This window comes from Amblyraja radiata, chromosome X (assembly GCF_010909765.2).
Source record: "Amblyraja radiata isolate CabotCenter1 chromosome X, sAmbRad1.1.pri, whole genome shotgun sequence".
NCBI lineage: Eukaryota > Metazoa > Chordata > Chondrichthyes > Rajiformes > Rajidae > Amblyraja > Amblyraja radiata.
This window is the reverse complement of record NC_045999.1, coordinates 483,041-504,415: the sequence shown is the minus strand read 5'-3', so window position 1 is coordinate 504,415 and position 21,375 is coordinate 483,041. Positions and strand designations below refer to the sequence as shown.

The 21,375-nt window shown below is 47.3% G+C and overlaps 2 protein-coding genes across 9 annotated transcripts in view; both read right to left on the bottom strand.

The window, feature by feature from the left end:
* The window catches only part of mtmr10 (myotubularin related protein 10), a 902,395-nt gene that overhangs the window by 544,792 nt on the left and 336,228 nt on the right, over window positions 1–21,375 (bottom strand). The window lies entirely within an intron of this gene.
* neo1 (neogenin 1) overlaps window positions 1–21,375 on the bottom strand; it is a 111,749-nt gene that overhangs the window by 27,742 nt on the left and 62,632 nt on the right. For 3 of the 8 annotated variants that reach the window (XM_033015101.1, XM_033015097.1, XM_033015094.1), the window contains exons 3-9: window positions 16,753–17,028; window positions 16,080–16,230; window positions 13,864–14,003; window positions 10,473–10,627; window positions 9,097–9,217; window positions 4,000–4,216; window positions 1,830–1,984 (exon numbers count right to left, since the gene is read on the bottom strand). In XM_033015101.1, the coding sequence (XP_032870992.1) occupies window positions 1,830–1,984; window positions 4,000–4,216; window positions 9,097–9,217; window positions 10,473–10,627; window positions 13,864–14,003; window positions 16,080–16,230; window positions 16,753–17,028 (1,215 nt within the window). The remainder of the gene's footprint in view (window positions 1–1,829; window positions 1,985–3,999; window positions 4,217–9,096; window positions 9,218–10,472; window positions 10,628–13,863; window positions 14,004–16,079; window positions 16,231–16,752; window positions 17,029–21,375) is intronic. The other 5 variants (XM_033015099.1, XM_033015102.1, XM_033015095.1 and 2 more) reach the window with 3 other exon arrangements.

The window sequence follows — 21,375 nt, the reverse complement described above, 5'->3', positions numbered from 1 at the left end:
CTTTAGTCAGGTGCCCACATGTGCCCAAAGTGCTGACAGCCCAGTAGCCACACACACACAGTACAAGTACAGAAAAAGCATCGTAGAATCTCCAAAAAATAGTTTAAAACATTTTGAAAAGATTACCTGACAAATTAAAATTCCCAAGAGCTGGTAACAGCCAGGAGCCTAGTACTGCTTCAGACACAGATCATTTCCCATCATCAAAGGTAGACACAAAAAGCTGGAGTAGCTCAGCAGGACAGGCAGCATCTCTGGAGAGAAGGAATGGGCTACCTGTAACCGCTGAGTTACTCCAGCATTTTGTGTCTACCTTCGATTTAAACCAGCATCTGCAGTTCCCATAATCAGGTCATTTACATTCAGAAGGTTCACCCATAGTCTATGTCTTTGGCGAACTGTGTCGCAGTCTCGCAGTTCAAGATTGGATCACAATCACCACAGTGAAGGTAACCCTGAGATGGAGAACTCAATCTCTCTCTTCAGACTGAGCGCAAACAGTGCGTGTCCACTTTGAATGGGGTCCTCAATCCTGCAGTGGAACTGCGAGGGTGTGTTCAACCAAGGAGAGAGCCGACAATGTGGCCCTGATCCTAATCTGTGTGATATACAGCTGGCAATGCTGTGCTGCTTGCTGGCACTCAGCCTCTGCTGCTATACCCAAGTGATCACACAGAATGCCTCTGTACAGGCTGCTGCTTCAATAGCAATTAACCCTTTCCTCACCACGGGCTGGCAGCTGCAACAGACAGAGTGAGGGCAGAACTCAAACAGCCTGCCACACATTCAAAGCATCTCAAGCAAGAGCAGAAATAAAAGTGGTAAATGCTGGAAAACTGGGGTCAGGCAATCGTACAATCATACAAGCAGCACAAAACGCCCTTTCCCCACCTCCATGCTTGTTGATGCTAATCGCACTAGCCCACATTGTAGAGACCCATAAACACCTACGCCTTCCTATTCAAGTACCTACCCAAACGTCTCCTAAACATTGTGATTGTATCTGCCTCCACCAACCAGCTCGTGACAGCTCACTACAAATATTCATCACCCTAAACCTGTACCCCCTAGTTCTGCCCTCCCATGCCCCATAGAAATGGAAACAGAGGACTTGTCCCAGACTTGAAACATTGACAGTTTCTCTTCACACAGATGCTGCCCGACCAGTTGAGTGTTTCCAGCATTCTTTGTTTTCGCTCAGATTTGCAGCAGTTGCAATTTATTTCCTGTTGAATTTGGAGAGACGGCAGTGTGAACCAGATCACTGAGTCTCACAACCTTCTACCAAAGGGACGCTCCACAGATCTGTTCACCAGTGGAGGAAATCTTCAATTGGAATGTCCTGCTCGCATGGAACCAGGAAGATGTGAGGAGACTGGGAGGTGTGGGGGTGTGTGTGGGGCTGTGGGGGGGATCAGTGGTGAGGAGGTGTATGATCAGGTAACAAGAGACAAGTGAAGAGATGAAGCTTTATGTATATAGTGAATGGGTAAAGGCAGGGCATGAGAAGATTGTCTGAGCAAAGACGTGTGGAGTTGGATGATCTTGACCCAGCATCAAACAGTGTGAGGAGGGTGTGGGGGTGTGTGTGTGGGTGGGGTGTATGGGGGGGGGGGGGGGGGGGTGTGAGGAGGGTGACACATACTGGCTCCGCTACCCCAGCAGATTGAACAACGTGAACAGATCAGAGAGTAAAAGTCACCGCTCTGGAATGAATAAAAGGTTGCCGTTTGGATGGGATCCAGAGCCAGTTACTGTGTACATGGTCAGACATGCTGAGAGGGCAGAGCAGTAACATACAGACAGAGGGCAGGGACACACAAACTGACCTTCGGGCTGGGTGGCCACCCTGAAGGGGGCCGAGCTCTCCCCTGCTCCATGCTTGTTGTGAGCCACTACACGGAACACGTACTTCATTTCCGGCATCAGGTCTCTGATCGTCACTTCCAGATCACCCGGACGACTCGTGTTTTCCACACGTTCCCTGTTGGAATGCAGCAGAGCAGAGCATGAGTATAGCTCAGTTGTAACCAGTCCGTATACAGCCACTGCCCAGCCACACTGAGACCGTAACTGAGGCGGCAACCAGTCCGTAATACAGCCATTGGGTATGAAATAGTCCGTATACAGCCATTGCCCAGTCACACTCAGGCTGTAACTAAGGCTGTAACTGTGGTTGCAACTGAGGCTGCAACCAGTCCGTATACAGCCACTGCCCAGCCAGACTGAGGCTGCAACCAGTCTGTACACAGCCACTGCCCAGTCACACTCAGGCTGTAACTGAGGCTGCAACCAGTCCGTATACAGCCACTGCCCAGCCACACTCAGCGCCTCATCAACCATTAGCTCTTTCACTACTCTGGCAAGGGAGCCCTGGCTGAACCACTCACCACTCCTCCCTCTCCAGGGTGGAGCTAATTGACACTGCAGCATCAGTGAGGATTACAGTCCATCTCCGTGCTACAATGGGCTAGAATAAACATCCAATTTTCCACTACTTATTATCCCAGTTTTGATCTGGTGTGTGAATCTGAAGTAAGGCAGTGGCAAGTTGCTTTGCTCAACACATCCAGTCCCCTACAAGATTTTTAAATACTCAGGAGATGACTATTTGGGTGACAAAACTAGGAGATGAATAGATTTACAGAGTGAGGGCAGTGCCGAGAATCAGCTAGTGATGGGGAGGCTGCAGATAAGGAGCAGGAAGGAAGGTCAGACACACAGAGTGAAACTGGGGGATGCTGTACAATATGGAGCACCACAGTCACCTGGGGCATAGTGAAACATAACAGGATAGAGGGTTGGGGTGGTGTTGGCATTATAGAGGGCACTGCCATGGTTTCTTGGAACTTATTACAGTGGATAAATGCTAAGAGTTACAGAGAAAAGTTCATGCAATGGCAATAATCTTTTCCTGTCATAGAATGGGTAAATGATGAAAAATCAACCCCAGCATCTGGTGAATGAGCTCAGGATAACCAGTGGACAAGGGGGCTGTTGCTCTTCACACATACAGTGAACATACACAGAGCAAATGAGAGCCAGGCTGGAGAGTAATTGTAAAGAAGTATACATACACACACATTTGAAAGGATATAGGATGGGCAAACGGCCGGTAATGGCACTGTGCAGCGAGCTCCATTTCAGACTCATCACTGTTGAGCTGTAGCCAGTGTGCACTGGAGCCACAGTGACACTGGATTATATACAGCAAGATCTTAGCACTGTGGTAGCAGCCAGAACATGTAATGTTGGCTGCCATTAAGTATTGCCCAGGGCACGAGAGAGAACATCCCGGCGATCTTATGGAAATATATAAAATTCTTAGAGGATTGGACAGGGCAGATGTAGGAAAAATGTTCCCCATGTTGGGGGAGTCCAGAACCAGGGGTCACAGTTTAAGAATAAGGGGTCGGCCATTTAGGACTGAGATGAGGAAAAACTTCTTCACCCAGAGTTGTGAATCTGTGGAATTCTCAACCGCAGAAGGCAGTGGAGGCCAATTCACTGGCTGTATTCAAGAGAGAGTTAGATAGAGCTCTTAGGACTAACGGAATCAAGGGATAAGGAAGAAAGCAGGAACTGGGTACTGATTCTGGATGATCAGCCATGATCATATTGAATGGCGGTGCTGGCTCGAAGGGCCGAATGGCCTACTCCTGTACCTATTCACTATGTTTCTATGTTCTCCCTGTGACCGCGTGGGTTTCCTCTGGGTGCTCTAGTTTCTCTCTCACGTCTCAGAGATGTGCAGGTTTGAAGGTGAATTGGCCCCAGTATGTAGGCAGTTGATACAAGAGTGAGATCAATGTGAACAGGCGACCGATGGTTACATGCTCTGCTGGATCTTCCAGTTCAATTCAATCAGGTGCCAGGAGTGTTGTGACTAAGGGAGTGTTAGTGAGGGGTGATGGAGGAGTAGCCACAGGGGGGATTGGCGCTGTTACGGTGCATGGGCATGTACAGGCTGGCTGATGCCCGTCGGTGTCGAGCTCTCACCTGTTGGCGCCGTCCTTGGCGTAGTAGACAGTGTAGGCAAGGATCTCGGCGTTGGGTTCAGCAGGAGGTCGCCACGTCAGCTTGATGAAGCGGGTGGAGACCAGCAGCGCCACCACATCTCGGGGGGCAGAGGGCAGCAGTCCAGAAGTGGCCGTCACTAGATGGTCAGCAGTGGCACTGGTCAGTGGGGTGGGGGGAACAGTAGGGATGGGAACATCTTGGGGACAGGCAGGGAAGGTGGGGTGGACGGCACACAACGTGACACACAGAACAAACACAAAATAAAACAAAGGGAAAAATGTAAAGGAAATAAACCAAACCAAAGCACAATGGGAACACAAAATGAACGGACACAAGGGGCAAATGGGCAGCTCGCTGCTGAACTTAAAGGGGGGCAGTACAGCAACAGCACCATGAGGACACTGGAACACTGGCACTGGCACACAAATACACTGGCACACTGGCACACGAACACACTGACACACTGGTGCACTGGCACACTGGTGCACGAACACACTGGCACACTGACACACTGGTACACTGACACACTGGTGCACGAACACACTGGCACACTGGCACACTGACACACTGGTGCACGAACACACTGGCACACTGGCACACTGGTACACTGACACACTGGTACACGAACACACTGGCACACTAACACACTGGTGCACTGGCACACTGGTACACTGACACACTGGTGCACTGGCACACGAACACACTGGTGCACTGGCACACTGGTACACTAACACACTGGCACACTGGTACACTGACACACTGGTGCACTGGCACACGAACACACTGGTGCACTGGCACACTGGTACACTGACACACTGGTGCACTGGCACACGAACACACTGGTACACTAGCACACTGGCACACTGACACACTGGTACACTGGCACAAGAATACACTGGCACACTGACACAGTAACACACTCACACTGGCACACTTACACAGTAACACACTTACACACTACACAGTGACACGCTCACACTACACAGTAAGACACACGGTACATAGCAACACACCCACGCAGTGACACACTCGCACAGGGCCACACCCACAGTGACACACTCACACAGGGCCACACCCACACAGTGACACTCACACAGGGCCATACCCACACAGTGACACACTCACACAGGGCCACACCCACACAGTGACACACTCACACAGTAACACAACCACACAGTACACAAACAGTACAACACCATGTCAGCATAACTGAACCTTCTCACACACTCTGCCCAAAGACTCCCATTAAAGTGGAATCCATTCTCAGATTCAATGGAAATCTCGGATGAATTTGGCATCTGGACAGGACTGTGTTCTCATTAGTTTTTGTTTGTTTTCTATTTTAAACGGGTTTTTGACAAGGAATGATCAGAACCAGATGGACAGAGCGAGGAACCACACACCATTCCAGATAAACCTGGAGTTTCTGGTCTTCCATTCCATATGGCAACACATTGCAGAAACTGCCCCCGACCTCTGCCTAAAAGCAGACGAGTTTCTGTCTCTGTACAAGTAACTTTAAGCAGCCGTGGAGAGGGAGAGATCTGCGTGCAGCATCTGGGTGTAGTTTGGGGGAGGGGGAGGAGGCCAGGACACACTCCTTGGGTGGAGCTGATGCCAGATGGAGCAAAGCCTAGGGGTACGACTCCATGACGCTGTCCTAATCACACTAAATATTTTGCAATCGCAACACTGCCAGCAGAATGAACCCAGGGCTGATGTTAAGAAATCTAACGATACTGGGCAGAGAACTATATCTGCACTCTGTATCTTCCCCTTTGCTCTATCCAATTCGCTTATACTTATGTCTGATCAGTTTGGATAGCGTGCAGAACAACTGTACTTGGTACACGTGACAATAATGAGCTTGAACCTAAACGTTGCACTGCATTCAACATCTCTCTCTCTGCATTCGCTATTCTTTTAAGCATCTCCTGAACACTGGAACCACCTCAGCAACCCTGGCCTCCCCTATCAGAGATATCCAACGGCCTACTCCGAGATGGTCTCTTCACCATATCCATGCCCCTCCCATTATCTCTGCACCTCAGAACAGACTTGTTTTCTCACTTCTTCTATTATGATGAAGGGTCTTCACTGTAAAGCACTGTAAGACTATTTTCCTTTCCATGGATAATGCCTGACCTGCTGTTAGATTAACCAGACTTTCAGTATCTGTTTTTTTTCTGATGTTCATTGGACTGATCATATTCATTGAAGCATTGGTACTGATGTCGAGGAAGACCTGGCTGCAGCATTGCAAGTACCTGCATTACTCTGGCTCAGTGCAGGCAATGTCCAGGCGCCACCACCTAGCTCTGCAACACTGCTCTCTAGCGTCGCTGGAACAGCCAGCCGTAAAATGCCAGAATAATCTCAAGCTCCAGATCGATATTCACTTTCCAATCAATATTTCAAATCCCCAGTGTCAAAATACCTCTACTGGCTTCTCTCTGTTTCTCTGTAAACAAACTAATATCACAAGCTTTCACATTTTGCCGTAATATTTCAAATCCGTACCAAGCTAAAAAACGTTTCTCCATAACAGCTGCTGCGTAGGGGTGGTGAGGAGAACTCCTGCAATGACTTCCCTGTGGCAACTACCACCACTGTCCATTCATGATGATGGTTGTGATTAAGGCATCTCTGGTTAATCTTTGAACAAAGCAGTGGAGGCTAATTCTCTGGATGCTTTCAAGAGAGAGTTAGATAGGGCTCTTAAAGATATCGGAGTCAGGGGATATGGGGAGAAGGCAGGAACGGGGTACTGATTGGTGATGATTAGCCATGATCACAGTGAATGGCGGTGCTGGCTGGAAGGGCCGAATGGCCTACTCCTGCACCTATTGTCTATTGCTTCCTGCTTCACCTACTCCCTCTGTCTGAGCTTCAATAATGATCTCCCCTTGGACAAGGAGCACTAGAATGATAAAGACAGCCAGAGGATTGCAGCTCCAGGAATGGATATAGGAACAGCTAATCAATACATAGCAATATATAAATGGAAGTGAACAGCAAATCAATACAGGGACGACGTATGAACGGGGTGAGATTTATCTCCACTCAGTGTTCTGGTTACACTTTACACTCCGTCTCCTCTGACAACAATGCTTTTCTGACATTCCTTTCTATTTTTAGTAATAAAACAAAGCTCAAACACACAGTATTTACTGCACTCATATTCACGTTCCAAAATACAGTAAATGACTGTACACCGACTGACAGCTCAATGGTACGAGCAACGTGACTCGCGTTTACATGAGGTACACAAATTAATATCATGGTATACTGTTAATGCCTGACATTGCTGGTAAATATTATCATAGGCAGCATTTCCAATGGCTCGTCTGGCATATTCAGTCAGATGCTGAATGATACAAGCCAAGGAGATTTTACATTAGGGACCTAGCCTGCGCTGTTCTCTGACCTTAGGGGAGTTAGGGCTTAAGCCCCTTGGTACCACAGGGTCCCTGTTACTTGCCCCCCACGGCGTTGGTGCACTGCCCCAGATTCACCAGTTCCACTGTCTGGAGGTGAGCTGTTGGTGTGTGAGCAGGGCACCAGCTCCCTGTTGTGCCACTGTGATCTGGGGCACTGAGAGATGTGTGGAGCTGCACCATGACACGTCAGCGAGAATGAGGAGAAGGATCTGCGTGCAATCAACACCACCCTTGGGCACAATATAATACGGCACCATTGACACCATACCGGCCATTCATTCCCTGTTCGCCACTGGGCAGAAGGTACCAAAGCGTGAAGTCACGTATCATGCAGATTCAGGAACAGTTTCTACCCTGCTGGTACCAGACTACATACGTAAGCTAGGGTGCAGTTCCGATCTTCCAATCTACCTCAACACAGACCTTGCACTTTAAAAACAATCTTCTTTCTGTGGTATTTCTCTCCTAATGCTAATTGTACTTGTGTGTGGTTTGATTATACTCATAATTGATTTCAACCTCATGTATGATTTGAACATGTAACATAGAACAGTGGCCCTTTGTCCCACAATCCCCATGTTGAACATGTTAGGTTAACAATGTTGACAATGCCAGGTTAAACTAATGTCCCCTGCCAGCCTGTGATCCATATCCTTCGATTCCCAGCAAATACATGAGCCTATCTAAAAGCCTCTTAAACACCGCTAGTGTATCTAACTCCACCACCCACCTGGTTCCAGGCACCAACCACCCTCTGTAAAAAACCTGCCCCTCACATCTCCTTTAAATATCCCCCCCTCACCTTCGAGCAATGTCCTCTAGTCATTGACATCTGCACTCTGGGACAAAGGTTCTGTCAACCCTATCTATATCAGAGTTGTACACACTGAGATGTGTGTCATGGTACAAGTGACCTTAGTAATCCAATGCAGAGTCATTACTGCTGGTCTGGGACCATCCTTACTACGGGGGCTGCCGAGAGGGACAGCAGGATCCCGTCATTCCCTGCAAGGCTTGTTCTGCCTGCCCTGGGTGAAGAGGCCATCACCCACTCTGCCACCATTTGGGTAGGATTCCATTCAGACAGAAGCAGTGGTCAGAATAGCAGCAGCAGCTCCTAAATAAGGAGTGTGTTTCCACAGCTAACAATTGGGATTCAATCCACGCAGCAGTGACTACAATGGGTTGCCCTGCCATGGGGGACAGAGAGACAGACTGTTCACCAAGCATCTGCTGACATTTCTGTTTGCATTAAAGGGGAACAAGAAAAAAACTGCACAAACTATATGGGGCCCAGAAACATCCAGAACATGAAAGAATCTGGGGTAAACAGAAAAATAACATTTATAGAAATGGAACCTTAAAGAAAAGGTGGTGTTTGCTTGGCAGTGTTGTGTCATCATGAGGTACTACATCGTCAGTCGCCTCTCCGCATGCAGGATACTAGAAACACGTACAAGCTGTTTGTAGCCCAGAGCAAGCAGAGCTGTTGCTGAAAGCACAACCCTGCCATCTGCCTCACTGCTTTGGCCACCTGTTTCCTTCTTGCTCCCATTGCCAAGTGGTGAGATGGATCAGTGTCCTGCAGCGTTGCCTGTCTCTGGCAGCACCTGGCAGGCAGGGCTGTGTGGCTTACCATGCTTCAGGATGATGAGCTGGGCACTGGCCTGCCGGTTCCCCACATAGTTCTCTGCCACACACTGGTACAGACCTTCGTCGGACTTCACAAGACCAAGAACCTGCAGGTTTCGCTCATTCTGAAACAAACGACACAAATATCATTGCTGAAATGTCACGTGCAACACAACAACAGCTTCATTACCAAGCAGAAAGATCCAGGCCTTGGACAGCTGGATGATTGTTCATAACAGGAACATGGATGGGAAAGGTTCAGTGGGATATGGGCCACATGCAGCCTGGAGAAGTTGGGATGAAGGGCCTGTTTCCGTGCTGTGTGACTCTTTGATTCTAATTAATAAAGGTTTCTTTCTAGGCTGGGCATAAGACACATCACCAGGACTGGATAACACAATGGTTGAATTGTAAAATAGAAATCTCTTGATTTGGATGAATGATCCAGAGACACGGGTTCAACTTCCACAACTGCAGCTGGAAAAGTTCAATTGGTTAAACAGATCTGGAATACAAAGATGACTTCCATGAAGGTGACCTTGCAACTGCCAGAGTGTCTGCCCTTCTGGCCTAATCTCATTCTAGACCTACAGCAATGTGGTTCCCAGTTCCACCAAAACCTCACCATACACAACATGGTCTGCAGTTCCAAACCCGTCACACTGCCATTTTTCCAAGGGAAATTAAGGATGGGCATTTTGGATTGTTGGATTTGCTGGTGATGCTTTTTTCCAATGGATTAAAACTAATCCCTTGGGCAAAGTATTGGAAAACTTAGCAGCCAGCATTTTGTGCAAAATACATGACTTGTGCCATTGTGTGTGGTCCACCAAATAATTATCTGTGGAATATGTAAAGAAATAATTATATTTGCCACCCACATCCACAACAGAGACATGTCAATCATCGAACCCACCCAAAATTAATTTGATTAAAATCGGTGGATATGCCAGAACTCATCCCAACAGAGTTTGTTATAAGTTTGCTGACACCAATCATCATTTGGCTCCAACTCCCACGTACACTGTTCACAGGAAGCATCAGGTATTAAGCACAAAGGGTTCACTTCAGATGTACTCAGTGGAATATACACTTGCTTATTGTTACAGGAATCTTGCTATCACAAGCAACGCTAACATCATATAACAAACATCAGGAGGCTCGGCAGGAAATGAAAGGCATGGGAGTTACGCTCATCATGCACACAAGTGGAGTTGAGGGGTTAGAACTCTGACACACTTTCAGTAAACAGTGCAAAGTAAATGGAAACAAGGGCAGAAATTGTTTGAGGTAAGCGTGTTGGGAATTCTACGCAGGGTGAGTTATGTTGATCCACAAAAGATGCTGGTGGAAGGAGGAACGATCCAGAAATCTACTCACAACAATCTTGAAGTAGTCGCTCGGGATCACCATGTCGCCGTTCTTGATCCACTTCACGGTGGGCACTGGTGTGCCTGTCACTTCACACTCAAACACAATGTCCATGGACTCGTGAGCGTAAATGTTCATAGGTTGTTTCAGAAAGCGAGGGGGGACTATTAAAGGAAGCAGAAGAGAATGGTAACACATGTACCACAGAAATACTCTGATACATTATCAACTTCAAGTATTACCCTGAGAAGGGGAGGCAGTACAGAGGCGAGACTTTCTAGAAACTTGTACTACTAAAATCTTTTGGTCTGCGTTCACTTGAACTCAGCCGTACAATTCTGAAATTTATTTAGCTGCAACTTAAAACTAGTTTGATTTCTAACATCCCAATTCTGATGTGAGATTATCAACCTGAAACATGTACTTTGTTTCTCTCTCCACTGATGCTGCCTGGTTAGCTGGGTGCTTGCAGCATTTTCCATCTTATTACAATGTTAACTGCTGACCTTTCAAACATGGTCTGCAACGACATTGCCTCTGCATAAAATAGTCACAATGTTAGGGACAACTCAGGGACACATATTAAGGATTAATTCAAGGATTTAAATCCAAACAAACACTTTTTATTTTACAAACACCAAGATGTTTCTGGAAAACACAACATTTGAGCCTCTGGGAGCATGCTCCACTAGAAATCCAATCAGGGAATTCCAGTAGACAGGAGATTGATAACAAGCAGCAGAAAGCAGCTAGCAATGGTGTATAGTGAGTGGTGCTCAGAGCTCCTCACTAACAATTATAGTGCCCTCCTGCTGGACCAGAGCAAAACATACAATTATTTAAAGAGCAATTAGACGCTGAACTGTGGAAGGTAGCATTTTGGGCTATGAACAGGGACTGAATGGCCTCATTAGCCAGAGCTGCTCAGAGTGAATGCTACCATCTCATTCCAATGCACAAAGAATTTGCTGTCAACACCTGTAGGATGAAAGGTTATGCCATTAGCATTTGTTGTCCTTATACCTGAAGGGCAATACATGTTGGAGCTGATACTGATTTACTTCTGTACCAGGCTTCCAGTCGACCCACTTGCATTTTAATGACTGGCAAGGCTTGTTGCCATAGCTACTAATTACTCATCATGCATGTAAGATCATTAGTGTCGGAGACAGCTGCAATGGGCAACTTTGCAAACCTTGTCAAACGCACTTGTGCGGAGGAAGCTCCTGAGGAGATGGCCCACAGCCCACTGCAACCTACAATGTGATAGTTGGCTGCCTGGCACGAGGGTCATTCCTGACTGTACACTTGCTCATCCTTCACACAACTCAGTGAGATTCTCCGAAGATGCCCTCAACCCTGTGCCACGGACAATCCCTCTGGCTCTCTCTCTCTCTCTCTCTCCCCCCCACACATTTACAAACCAACACATTGAACTTCATATTGCTGGCCTGTCCACTGACTCAAAAACATGACCCTCTCCACCAATTATTTAGTGGTGGTTCAGATAATCCTCAACAATCGGCGTGTGGGGACTGCAAATGCTGAAATCTTGTGCAAACACAAAATCTAGAGGAACTCAGTGAGTCCGGTAGCATCAGCAGAGGGAAATGCCGCTAAAGTAATCCCAGGCTGCACCCGCCCCGGTCATTCCCCCTTTCCCTGTTCCCATCCGACAGAAGGTACAGAACTCAGACTCAGGAACAGCTTCTCTATTATCAGGCTTTCAAACCATCCTTCCATAAGCTAGGGTACTGTTCGATTTACCTCTGCCCCATTGAGGACATTGGAGTTTCTCTAAGGAATTGATGCACTACAGTGCTGAGAACTATATTCTGCACTCTGTACCTTCCCCCTTTGCTCTATCTATTGTACTTGAGTTTGAACTGATCATATCTTTGTATGGGATCTGATCTGTTTAGATAACATGCAAAACGAAGCTTTTCACTGTACCTCGCTAAATGTGACATACACCTAATTGTGTTTTGCTCAACAACCAGAGTGTGCAGTGATGAAGTGCTACCGGGGGATTACACCTTATTGATGCTGAGCACTTCACAGACTGAAGGGCCAAATTATCAAATTACAGCACTCGGGCCAAGTGAGCTGTGGATGTAAAGCAATTATCTCCAATCATCTCCCCAGCAGACACTGATCTAAATACACAAGGTACAAATGGAAGGATGTAGCTTTACAAACAACATTTAGGGGAGTGTGAGGGTTTGAATGAACAAATGGTTGGAATACGGGTAAAGGTGCCCTCGTAACTACAGTCTGAACAGTGTACTCATCCCTCTACACAGGACAGAACTCTGAGCCAGAACTCTGAGCTCTGTTTGCTGCTGTTAGTTCCCTGCCTGCACTCACAGCGGTGATTGTTGAATAAATATCTATGTTTCAAAAACACTATTTCAATTTAAGAGCACAATAAAGTTTTTATTTAACCTTAAATCTGAAGTCATGTCTATTTGATATTTCAGAGCAGCCCTGTGTGTGTGTACGGGTGCCCCGAGCCTGACAGCCACACACATCTCTCCAGCTTCCTCCGCCCACTGCCAGCCCTCTGTGGGGAAAGGATTATCCAGAACCTGACGCTCTTGGATGTGTGACAAGCTGTACGTGTGATCATCTTAATTCATCACCTCAAACCTGTCCGACTGCTAGCAGCAGTGATATAATCACTGTCAGTGTCACACCTAACTCAAGCCAAGGTTGGGACGATGGCTGAATCTCCCTCCATACTTGAGGCCATGAGGATCACAATGTGGCACTGATTGAGATTAACTAACTTGGCACAGACTGGCTTTGGCAACTGGGACTTTGGAAGGGAGTAAGAATATCACCCCATGTTATTGGGACTAGTGTGCCTAGCCTGCACTGTATGTTCCCAGAAATGGAGAAAGGACCGGCACGTCAGCTCCTGAAGTCTCTTCCATCATATAATTGTGTTCATAATGCACCCACACCCACAAGAACATTTCAGACACCACGTCAGTAATCAAGATAAAAACCAGTAGTTATGTGGGGAGGATGAGATGGAGGTAGAATGAAACAAATGCACGGTGGTGTAGCAGTAGAGCAACTGCCTCATAGCGCCAGAGACCCGAGTTCCATACTGACCACGGGTGCTGTCTGTAAGGATTTTTTACGTTCTCCCCGTGACCTGCGTGGGTTTTCTCCGAGATCTTTCGGTTTCCTCCCACATTCCAAAGACGTACAGGCTTGTAGGTTAATTGGCTTGGTATAAATATTTTAAAAATTGTCCTCAGTGTGTGTAAGGTAGTGTTAATGTGCGGGGATTGCTGGTCGGTGCAGACTCGGTGGGTCGAAGGGCCTGGTTCCGTGCTGTATCTCCAAACTAAATTAAATTAAACTAAAAGAATATTTGTAGTGATCTTACCTTGGACGCTGAGCTCAGCCTGGGCTCGGATGGTCTGGTTCCCAGACTCTGCCACACACTCGTACACCCCAGCATCATCCTCCACCATGTCACTGATCTGCAGACTGCCACTGCCAACCAACGCCACCCGCTGGGACCTGCTGGTTCACACAAGCAGAATAGAACAGGGCTACAAAAAATACACTGAAAACCCATGCACTTTGCTCACTCTCCCCTCCATCACCAAAGGCCCCCAGTGCCAGGACTCTCTCCCCACAGCCTTGCAGGGGCAACCCCACCACACAGACTGCAGCAGCTCATGGAGCATTAACATCACCATTTAACAGGAGCCAGGGATGGACAATAAATGTCGGCATGCTAGTCAGTCTGTGATGGACTGGGCTGTGTTCACCACTCTCTGCAGGTTCAGGTGGTCAGGAGCTGAGCAGTTGCTGTACCAGGCTGAGATACATCCAGCAGAATACTTTCTATAGTGCATCTGTATCAATGCAAGAGCATTGTCGCGGACATGCTGAATCTCCTCAGGTGCCTAAGAACGTAAACATGCGAATGTGCTTCCTTGATCACCACATCGGTTAGTGGTGGTCACATCTCAGAAACAGATGTTGAAAACATGCTGTCCTTGTGACTGGATGTGCCCAAACAGAACAGCTCCTTCAGTACCAGGCCAGGCTTCTAGCTACTCCATCTCTTGCAATCCTGGCCGATCATCCATTGCCCAAGAAGATGAGCGTTTGCAGCTTGTAATGGAGCTCTCTCTGGACAGGGGTCACCGTGTGACCAGGTGTCTATGGAGTAGGTTATCACACAAAGAGTTATTTTTACCCAGCAGCTCCTGATGGTGCTTATGGGGGAGCTCAGACAGATTTAACCTACTTCACACGAACTGTACTAACTGTCCCTGGCTCACAAGATGCGAGAGTGCGGAGTAATTTGTTCAGGAGTTTGTACTCAGGCTCAAGCCATTACACAGAGCAGTCTCTATGTGGCTCATTACACACACTTTGTTCCTACAGATTCAGATACAAATCTGTAGCAAGGAACAATTAATCCACAATTGCCATCTCGCCACCCCTGATGCCAGCAGCTCCACCCAATCTCTCAGCAACAGCAGAATTTATTGCGATGCGGACTATAATTAAATGATATCCACTTTTATTGGAATGCAGCCATCATTTATTGTTACTTTATCTGATAGACTGCTTTTGTTTGACAGTTTCCACCCACGTCAACAATGAGGTGGAAGTCCCTGTGCGTCCACACCCAGTGCTCTGTCCACGACACCCTTGGCCAGGGCCGGCCCACACTACTTCAGCCAGTAGAACACACTACACACACACACACAAATACAGCTTATTGTTCACGCTCACCCCTACTGCACACACTCTCCAATTCTTGCCCTCTAGCCCCTAACACCAGCTGATTCCTATCCAGGAGCGATAGTCACTGATGCTCCCCAGTAACCTGTGTAGCTGGAACATCGCTGCTGAATGCAATCCCATCCTCATCTGGTATTCAAGCCCACAGCTTAGGCTCAGAGACCGGGAGCAGTAGTTTAGTTTAGTTTAGTCTTCGAGATACAGCACGGAAACAGGCCCTTCGGCCCACCGAGTCCACGCCGACCAACGGTCACCTGTACACTAGCTCTATCCTATGATTTGGGACAATTTACAGAAGTCGATTAACCTACAAACCTGCACGTCTTTGGAATGTGGGAGGAAACACATACGGTCACAGGGCGAATGTGCAAACTCCATACAGACAGCACCCATACCCAGGATCAAACCCAGGTCTCTGGCGCTGTGAGGCAGCAGCAACTCTACCGCTGCGTTACTGTGCCGCCCTCAAGTAATCTTGGCCATTCCCTTGTGTAAAGTCATAGTGGCCAGTGTGAGTTCCACAATGGCAGTGATCTGACCATGCGTTGCTTGACCTTGTGATCAACGTTGGACAATGCACTTCCTGGATCATTCTCACAAACATTTATTGAAATGGCGAGGGAAGGAACACAGCTCATCGCTGAACTTCCACAGCTGTCCCAACTCAAGGTCATTGCAAAATGATAAACCTTCCTGCCAACAGGAGTGCTAACCTCACACTAAACACAAAGTACTGGAGGACTAAGAGTCACAATCGAATGATCACTAATGCTCTCCCAAGCCCGATTATTACCCCAAAATAATCTTAAATTAATGAGATAAATGAAAACAACAGACCTTTCCCAGATGATCTCGTCATGGTGGAGCCACTGAACGGTGGGTGTTGGGTAGCCAGACACCACACATGGCAGTATCAGTGACTGGCCTGCCATCTTACTAACGGAGGCAGGTTTCTGGAGAAATGTCGCCTCCCGATCCGCATCCATTTCTGCAAAGGTACAAGAGAACCGTTGGTTATCACAGCGGCACAGGCTTCTGTGTCTGTAAATGTAGAGCATCTAGGCTTTATATACAGAGCAGACTTTAATACACAGCATCTTGTATGAAAAACCACTGGACAAATGGTGAAAACAATAGAAGGAGCAGAATACAAGTTAAAACATGTTTTGTAAAATGGATCTTGAATGCAAGGCAGGAATTATGTTTGCTTCGAAGAAAATGGCAAGTACAGCATAATTCGACAGGGATACAGATATTCTTATTAATGGGTAAACTCGAACAGATATTCTCCCAATTGTACAGTAAAACAGTTCACATTCTCTGATCAATCATCAATTGGCTTTTCTGGACATAACCTCCAAACTAGGAGCAGTGTCCATCTGGAAATCAAACAAGCTTGATGTAACTTCTGAGAACAGATAAGACTTGTTCTGTGTAGACTGGCTGGATCTTACCAGTCTAGCCCTAGATTCCTGCCCATTGCACACAGTTTATTGCAACTGAGAGTTACCTGGTAAAACGGTGAGGAACACCTCTTCACTTGTCTTGGAAGAACCTGCGGCCTCCACAGAGCAGTGGTAAGACCCAGCGTCACTGCTGGAGGTGTTGCTGATCTCCAAGGTACCACTGGGCAGTTTCAGGAACCTGCCTTCCACCGCCACAAGCTGCCGCTTATGTTCCCACCGCACAAATGGAACGAGATCAGCATTCACCTCGCATCCCAGCAGGGCAGTGTCGCCTTCGTGCACAAAGACCGCCTCTGGCTGACCGCTGAACCGAGGAAGACCTGGAACAGGCAAGGTCACGAGTCACACATACATCAACACAACACAAATAATAACCTTCTGGCTACAAATTCAATATTGCAGATACTAGAAATCTGAAGCAGAAGCTGAGAATTTTGGAAATAGGCAAGCAGGACAGGATCTACAGAGAGCAAAACAGAGTTAACGATTCAGCACAACGCTTGTCCTTTGAAGAGGTTCTGATGAAAGATCACGGACTCGAACTGTAAATGTTTCCCTCACCACAGGTGTGTTCTGATCTGATGAGTACTCAACATCTTCTATTTTGATGAGAGTGTAGCCATTCATCTCACTGATACAACGTGCAACATGACAGTTTCTAGATCACTACTGAAGTGTTTAACAGCTAATTTATGAGCTTCTAAAGCACAACCGCACCATCATCTCTCAGGTGCATGGATGCCAACATAAAGTAAAGTCACAAACGTAATGTGGGAAATGCAGACCCAATATATCCACAGCAAGCTCCCACAAACACCAATCAATAGACAATCAAAGATAATGATCGAGGGATAAATATTGATCAGACATGGAAAACGCAACTACAACATATAGGCGAGGGAACATCCACGTTTACTACATGGCCCTTGGTTTAATGGATGAGCTGAAAGACAGCACTTCCAGTAACAGCACTCCCTTGATGCTGCAGTCATGGAAGCATAGATGATGGCACAGACCCCTCAGTGGCTTAAGGTGGACTATGGGGCCTGAAGATGACATAAACATAAACAAAGTACTTTGTAGATTGAGATGACAAATGCTCTCCTCTGGGTTATGACAACTCAGTCAGTGATGCAAGCACGATAACATCTCAACACTGTTGCCAGAAGTACAAGCCTTGAACACCTTCCTCATTTTGTGGTCTGCCTCTGTGGCAGAAACCTGAAAAAGCAGCATCTATTGCTAGGAATTCATGCTATTGGACAGCTGGAGAGATGAGTCAATCAGGAAGCAGCAATAAGATGAAAGGAGAACTGGATTCTAAAGCTGACGAGGTTGGAAGAAGCCAGGAATGAGAAGGTTAACATATGATGGGTGTTTATCGGCACTGGGCCTGTACTCACTGGAGTTTAGAAGAATGAGGGAGGACCTCATTGAAACATCCAGAATAGCGAAAGGCATGGATAGAGTGGATGTGGAGATGATGTTTCCAATATTTGAAGAGTCTAGAGGTCACAGCCTCAGATTTAAAGGGTGTTCTTTTAGGACGGAGATGAGGAGAAATGTCTTTAGTCATAGGTTGGTGAATCTGTGGAATTCTTTGCCACAGAAGGCTGTGGAGGCCAAGTCAGCGGATATTTTTAAGATTCTTGATTAGTAGAGGTTATAGGGGAAAGGCAGGATAAGGGGTAAAGAGGAAGAGATAGATCAGCTATGATTGAATGGCGGAGTAGACTTGATGGGCCGAATGGCCTAATTCTACTCCTATCAATTATGACCTTATAATAGGAGTTACAATCAGTAACAAACTGGCTAAACAAACGTGTGCCTTGGCCCATGTTTTGTAATGAGCCTAAATTGCTGATTAGCAGCAACTCATAACTCGGATGGTGTTGCTTCACACCATCCCACACTGTCACATCCGCAGCCAATGTCTTCACACTCTGGCTATTTTAGGTCTATCTGCAATAATAGTTCAGACCCATCCCTACGAGTAAATTTACCAGTGGGATTTGGCTTGGACCCAGTACAGCGGAAGTCTGAGTACCTGCTGAAAGCTTTGCTCCCCATTCTGGCAGCGACTAAAGTGACTCATCTATATCCCACACCGTATAGCTCCATACACTGGCCGGGCTGGGGGGCAGAGACGCAAGTCTCCAGAATCAAACACCATACCACTGAAGAAGGGTGTCGACCTGTAACGTCGCCCACTCCTCTCCACAGATGCTGCCTGACCCACTGAGTTACTCCAGCATTTTGTGTCTATCTTCGGTTTAAACCAGCATCTGCAGTTCCTTCCTACACCCCATGCCACTACTAGTACAGATCCCACATTGTCCGTCTCCACTATCACTATACTGCACAGCCTGCACGAGGAAGGCACATTTATTAGAGTGGCAGAGGACTGGAGGAAAAACAATTCACCATTAATCAAAGTAGCACCCAGTGAACAGGAGCAAACTAGGGATAAATGAAAATAGGAAACGGACTCGAGGATAAGCATTAGTTACAAAGCGCACTGACTCTGCAGTGAGCTGCCTCACACGGCTACTGACTAATGTCCAACTCACCTGCTGGTAAAGTACCGCTCCCCCACAGACTCCCATCCCATCTTTCCCACGCCTTCTTTCCCATTTACTACCACTCCTCATTCATTTCCATTCTTCAGCTTCCTTTCCCATCTGATTCCACAACCTGCAGCCTTTTGTTCTCCCCTTCCCACCTGCCAATCTCCACCCTCCCCTCTGCCACCTGACCGTCATCTGCCGACACACTCCTCCTCACCTGCATCAACCCATCACTGTCAGCTCTTGGCCACCCCTCCCTCCCCCTCCCCGTCCCTCTTTACACTAGCTACTTCCCCTCTACCCTTTCAGTCCAGATGCAGGGCCTTGGCCTGAAACTTCGCCTGTCCATATTGCTCCTACACACAGAAGCTGCCTGACTTAGTTTGCACGAGATTCCAGCTTCTACAGTCTTGTGTCTCTAAGCCACTGCAGAGTGCGAGCTACAAGATGCATTTGTACACTTCCAGCAGACTCCAAAACAAATGCATATAATAGCAGTGCGGGATGAGATTGCAGGATGAGACTGTCCTGGATGGTGGAACACTGGGCTGGTGTGCTGCGTAGATCTTTATGGAGGGGGGAGTGGGGAGGCAGGTCCTGGGGATGTGGGCATCGGCACATTCCTTCTGTTCCTTTGTGTGCAGTGCTTCCTATCTCTCTCCTGCAGACCTGAAGTACCCCATTACTGTATACCCCCACCCTGGAGCCAGTGCTGGCTCTCGACACGATCAAATCCTTTCCCATTTAACTACCTCTATTAACGTTGATGCCAGGAATTCACACAACCTTCAGGTTGCACCTCTTCAACTACTTAATTATTTAAAAAATAAGATTCCCCTTTCAGCAATGGTTCATTGTGACTGAGTAGGTCGTTTCCATGGCAACTCCAATATCAAAGAAACCTTGTCCCAGTTACAGACAGCTGAAAAATGTGTCAATTAGAGTGGTCACCAAAAGCAGCTCGTAGAATCTCAGCAGCTTGAATCTTCTGTATCAGACAGTCACCTCTCCCCACCCTTGAACGACACTGTGGTCTGTAGGGAGAGGGAGCAACATATGTTTAAGACATCTCCTTCGTCAGGAGAATGAAACACAACCTTGATTCTCTTGACGTTTGAAAATAAAATATCTGTTTCACCGTCTATAAGGAGATTGAAGGAATCGCCTTCCGAGATGCATCACTCTGATGCTCAATTACTACAAACACAACATAAATCAAACTGTAGGCAGCACAACATTCGTCTCTGGGCCCAGTGTCAGTCGGCAATCCTGTTAGTCCCACTCTCCCACGCCTTCCTACAGGGTTGCAATTGTCCCCTTTGAATGTTTCCAATTATATTTTACAAGTATTCAATGAATCTTGTTTTACTGCCCTCTCAGACAGTCATTTCATTCCAGATTGGAAATCGCCACAATCTGAAATTCCTCATTGCAAACTCAACAAAAGCCAGCTAAGTGAGTGCTCCAGTCGGTGGCACAGTGGTGGCTCCCACATCCATGTGTCCTTGGCAATGACACCAGTCGCTGGGCCCTTGTCAAAGTGCCTAGGGGTGGGGGGTAGGGGACAGGGGATGGGGGAAAGGGGACGGGAGACCGGAGGACAGGGGACAGGGGGACAGGGGGACAGGGGATAGGAGCAGGGGCCACAGACAGGAGCTCCACATGTTAAACACATCCCCCATCAGCATCTCCTGCTGTGTGAAGGACAAGCTGCTCAGACTTTCTGATCCCCTTTATAAAGAGTGGCTGCAATTCACAGCCACCTTTCCCAAGTCCATCGGAGTGTAATGGTTCAACTCTTTAAAGAAAGCACAGAAACAGATATAGGCACAAAAAGCTGAAGTAACTCAGTGAAGTACTCCATAATCTTGAGTCTATCTTCAGTGTAAACCAGCATCTGCAGTTCCTTCCTGCACAGAAACAAATATATTTAGTAACAGTTAGCTGCTGATCAGTAGAGTTTCTTCAGTCTAGTTACAACTTTGTTTTTGAAACCCATGGCTGCCTAACTGCTCCCCAAGTGTACGTGTGTGGCCCCCACAGCCCCACAATGTCCAGGCCTCCTGCATCCATCCCACCGGCTGCCCTATCTCCACACGA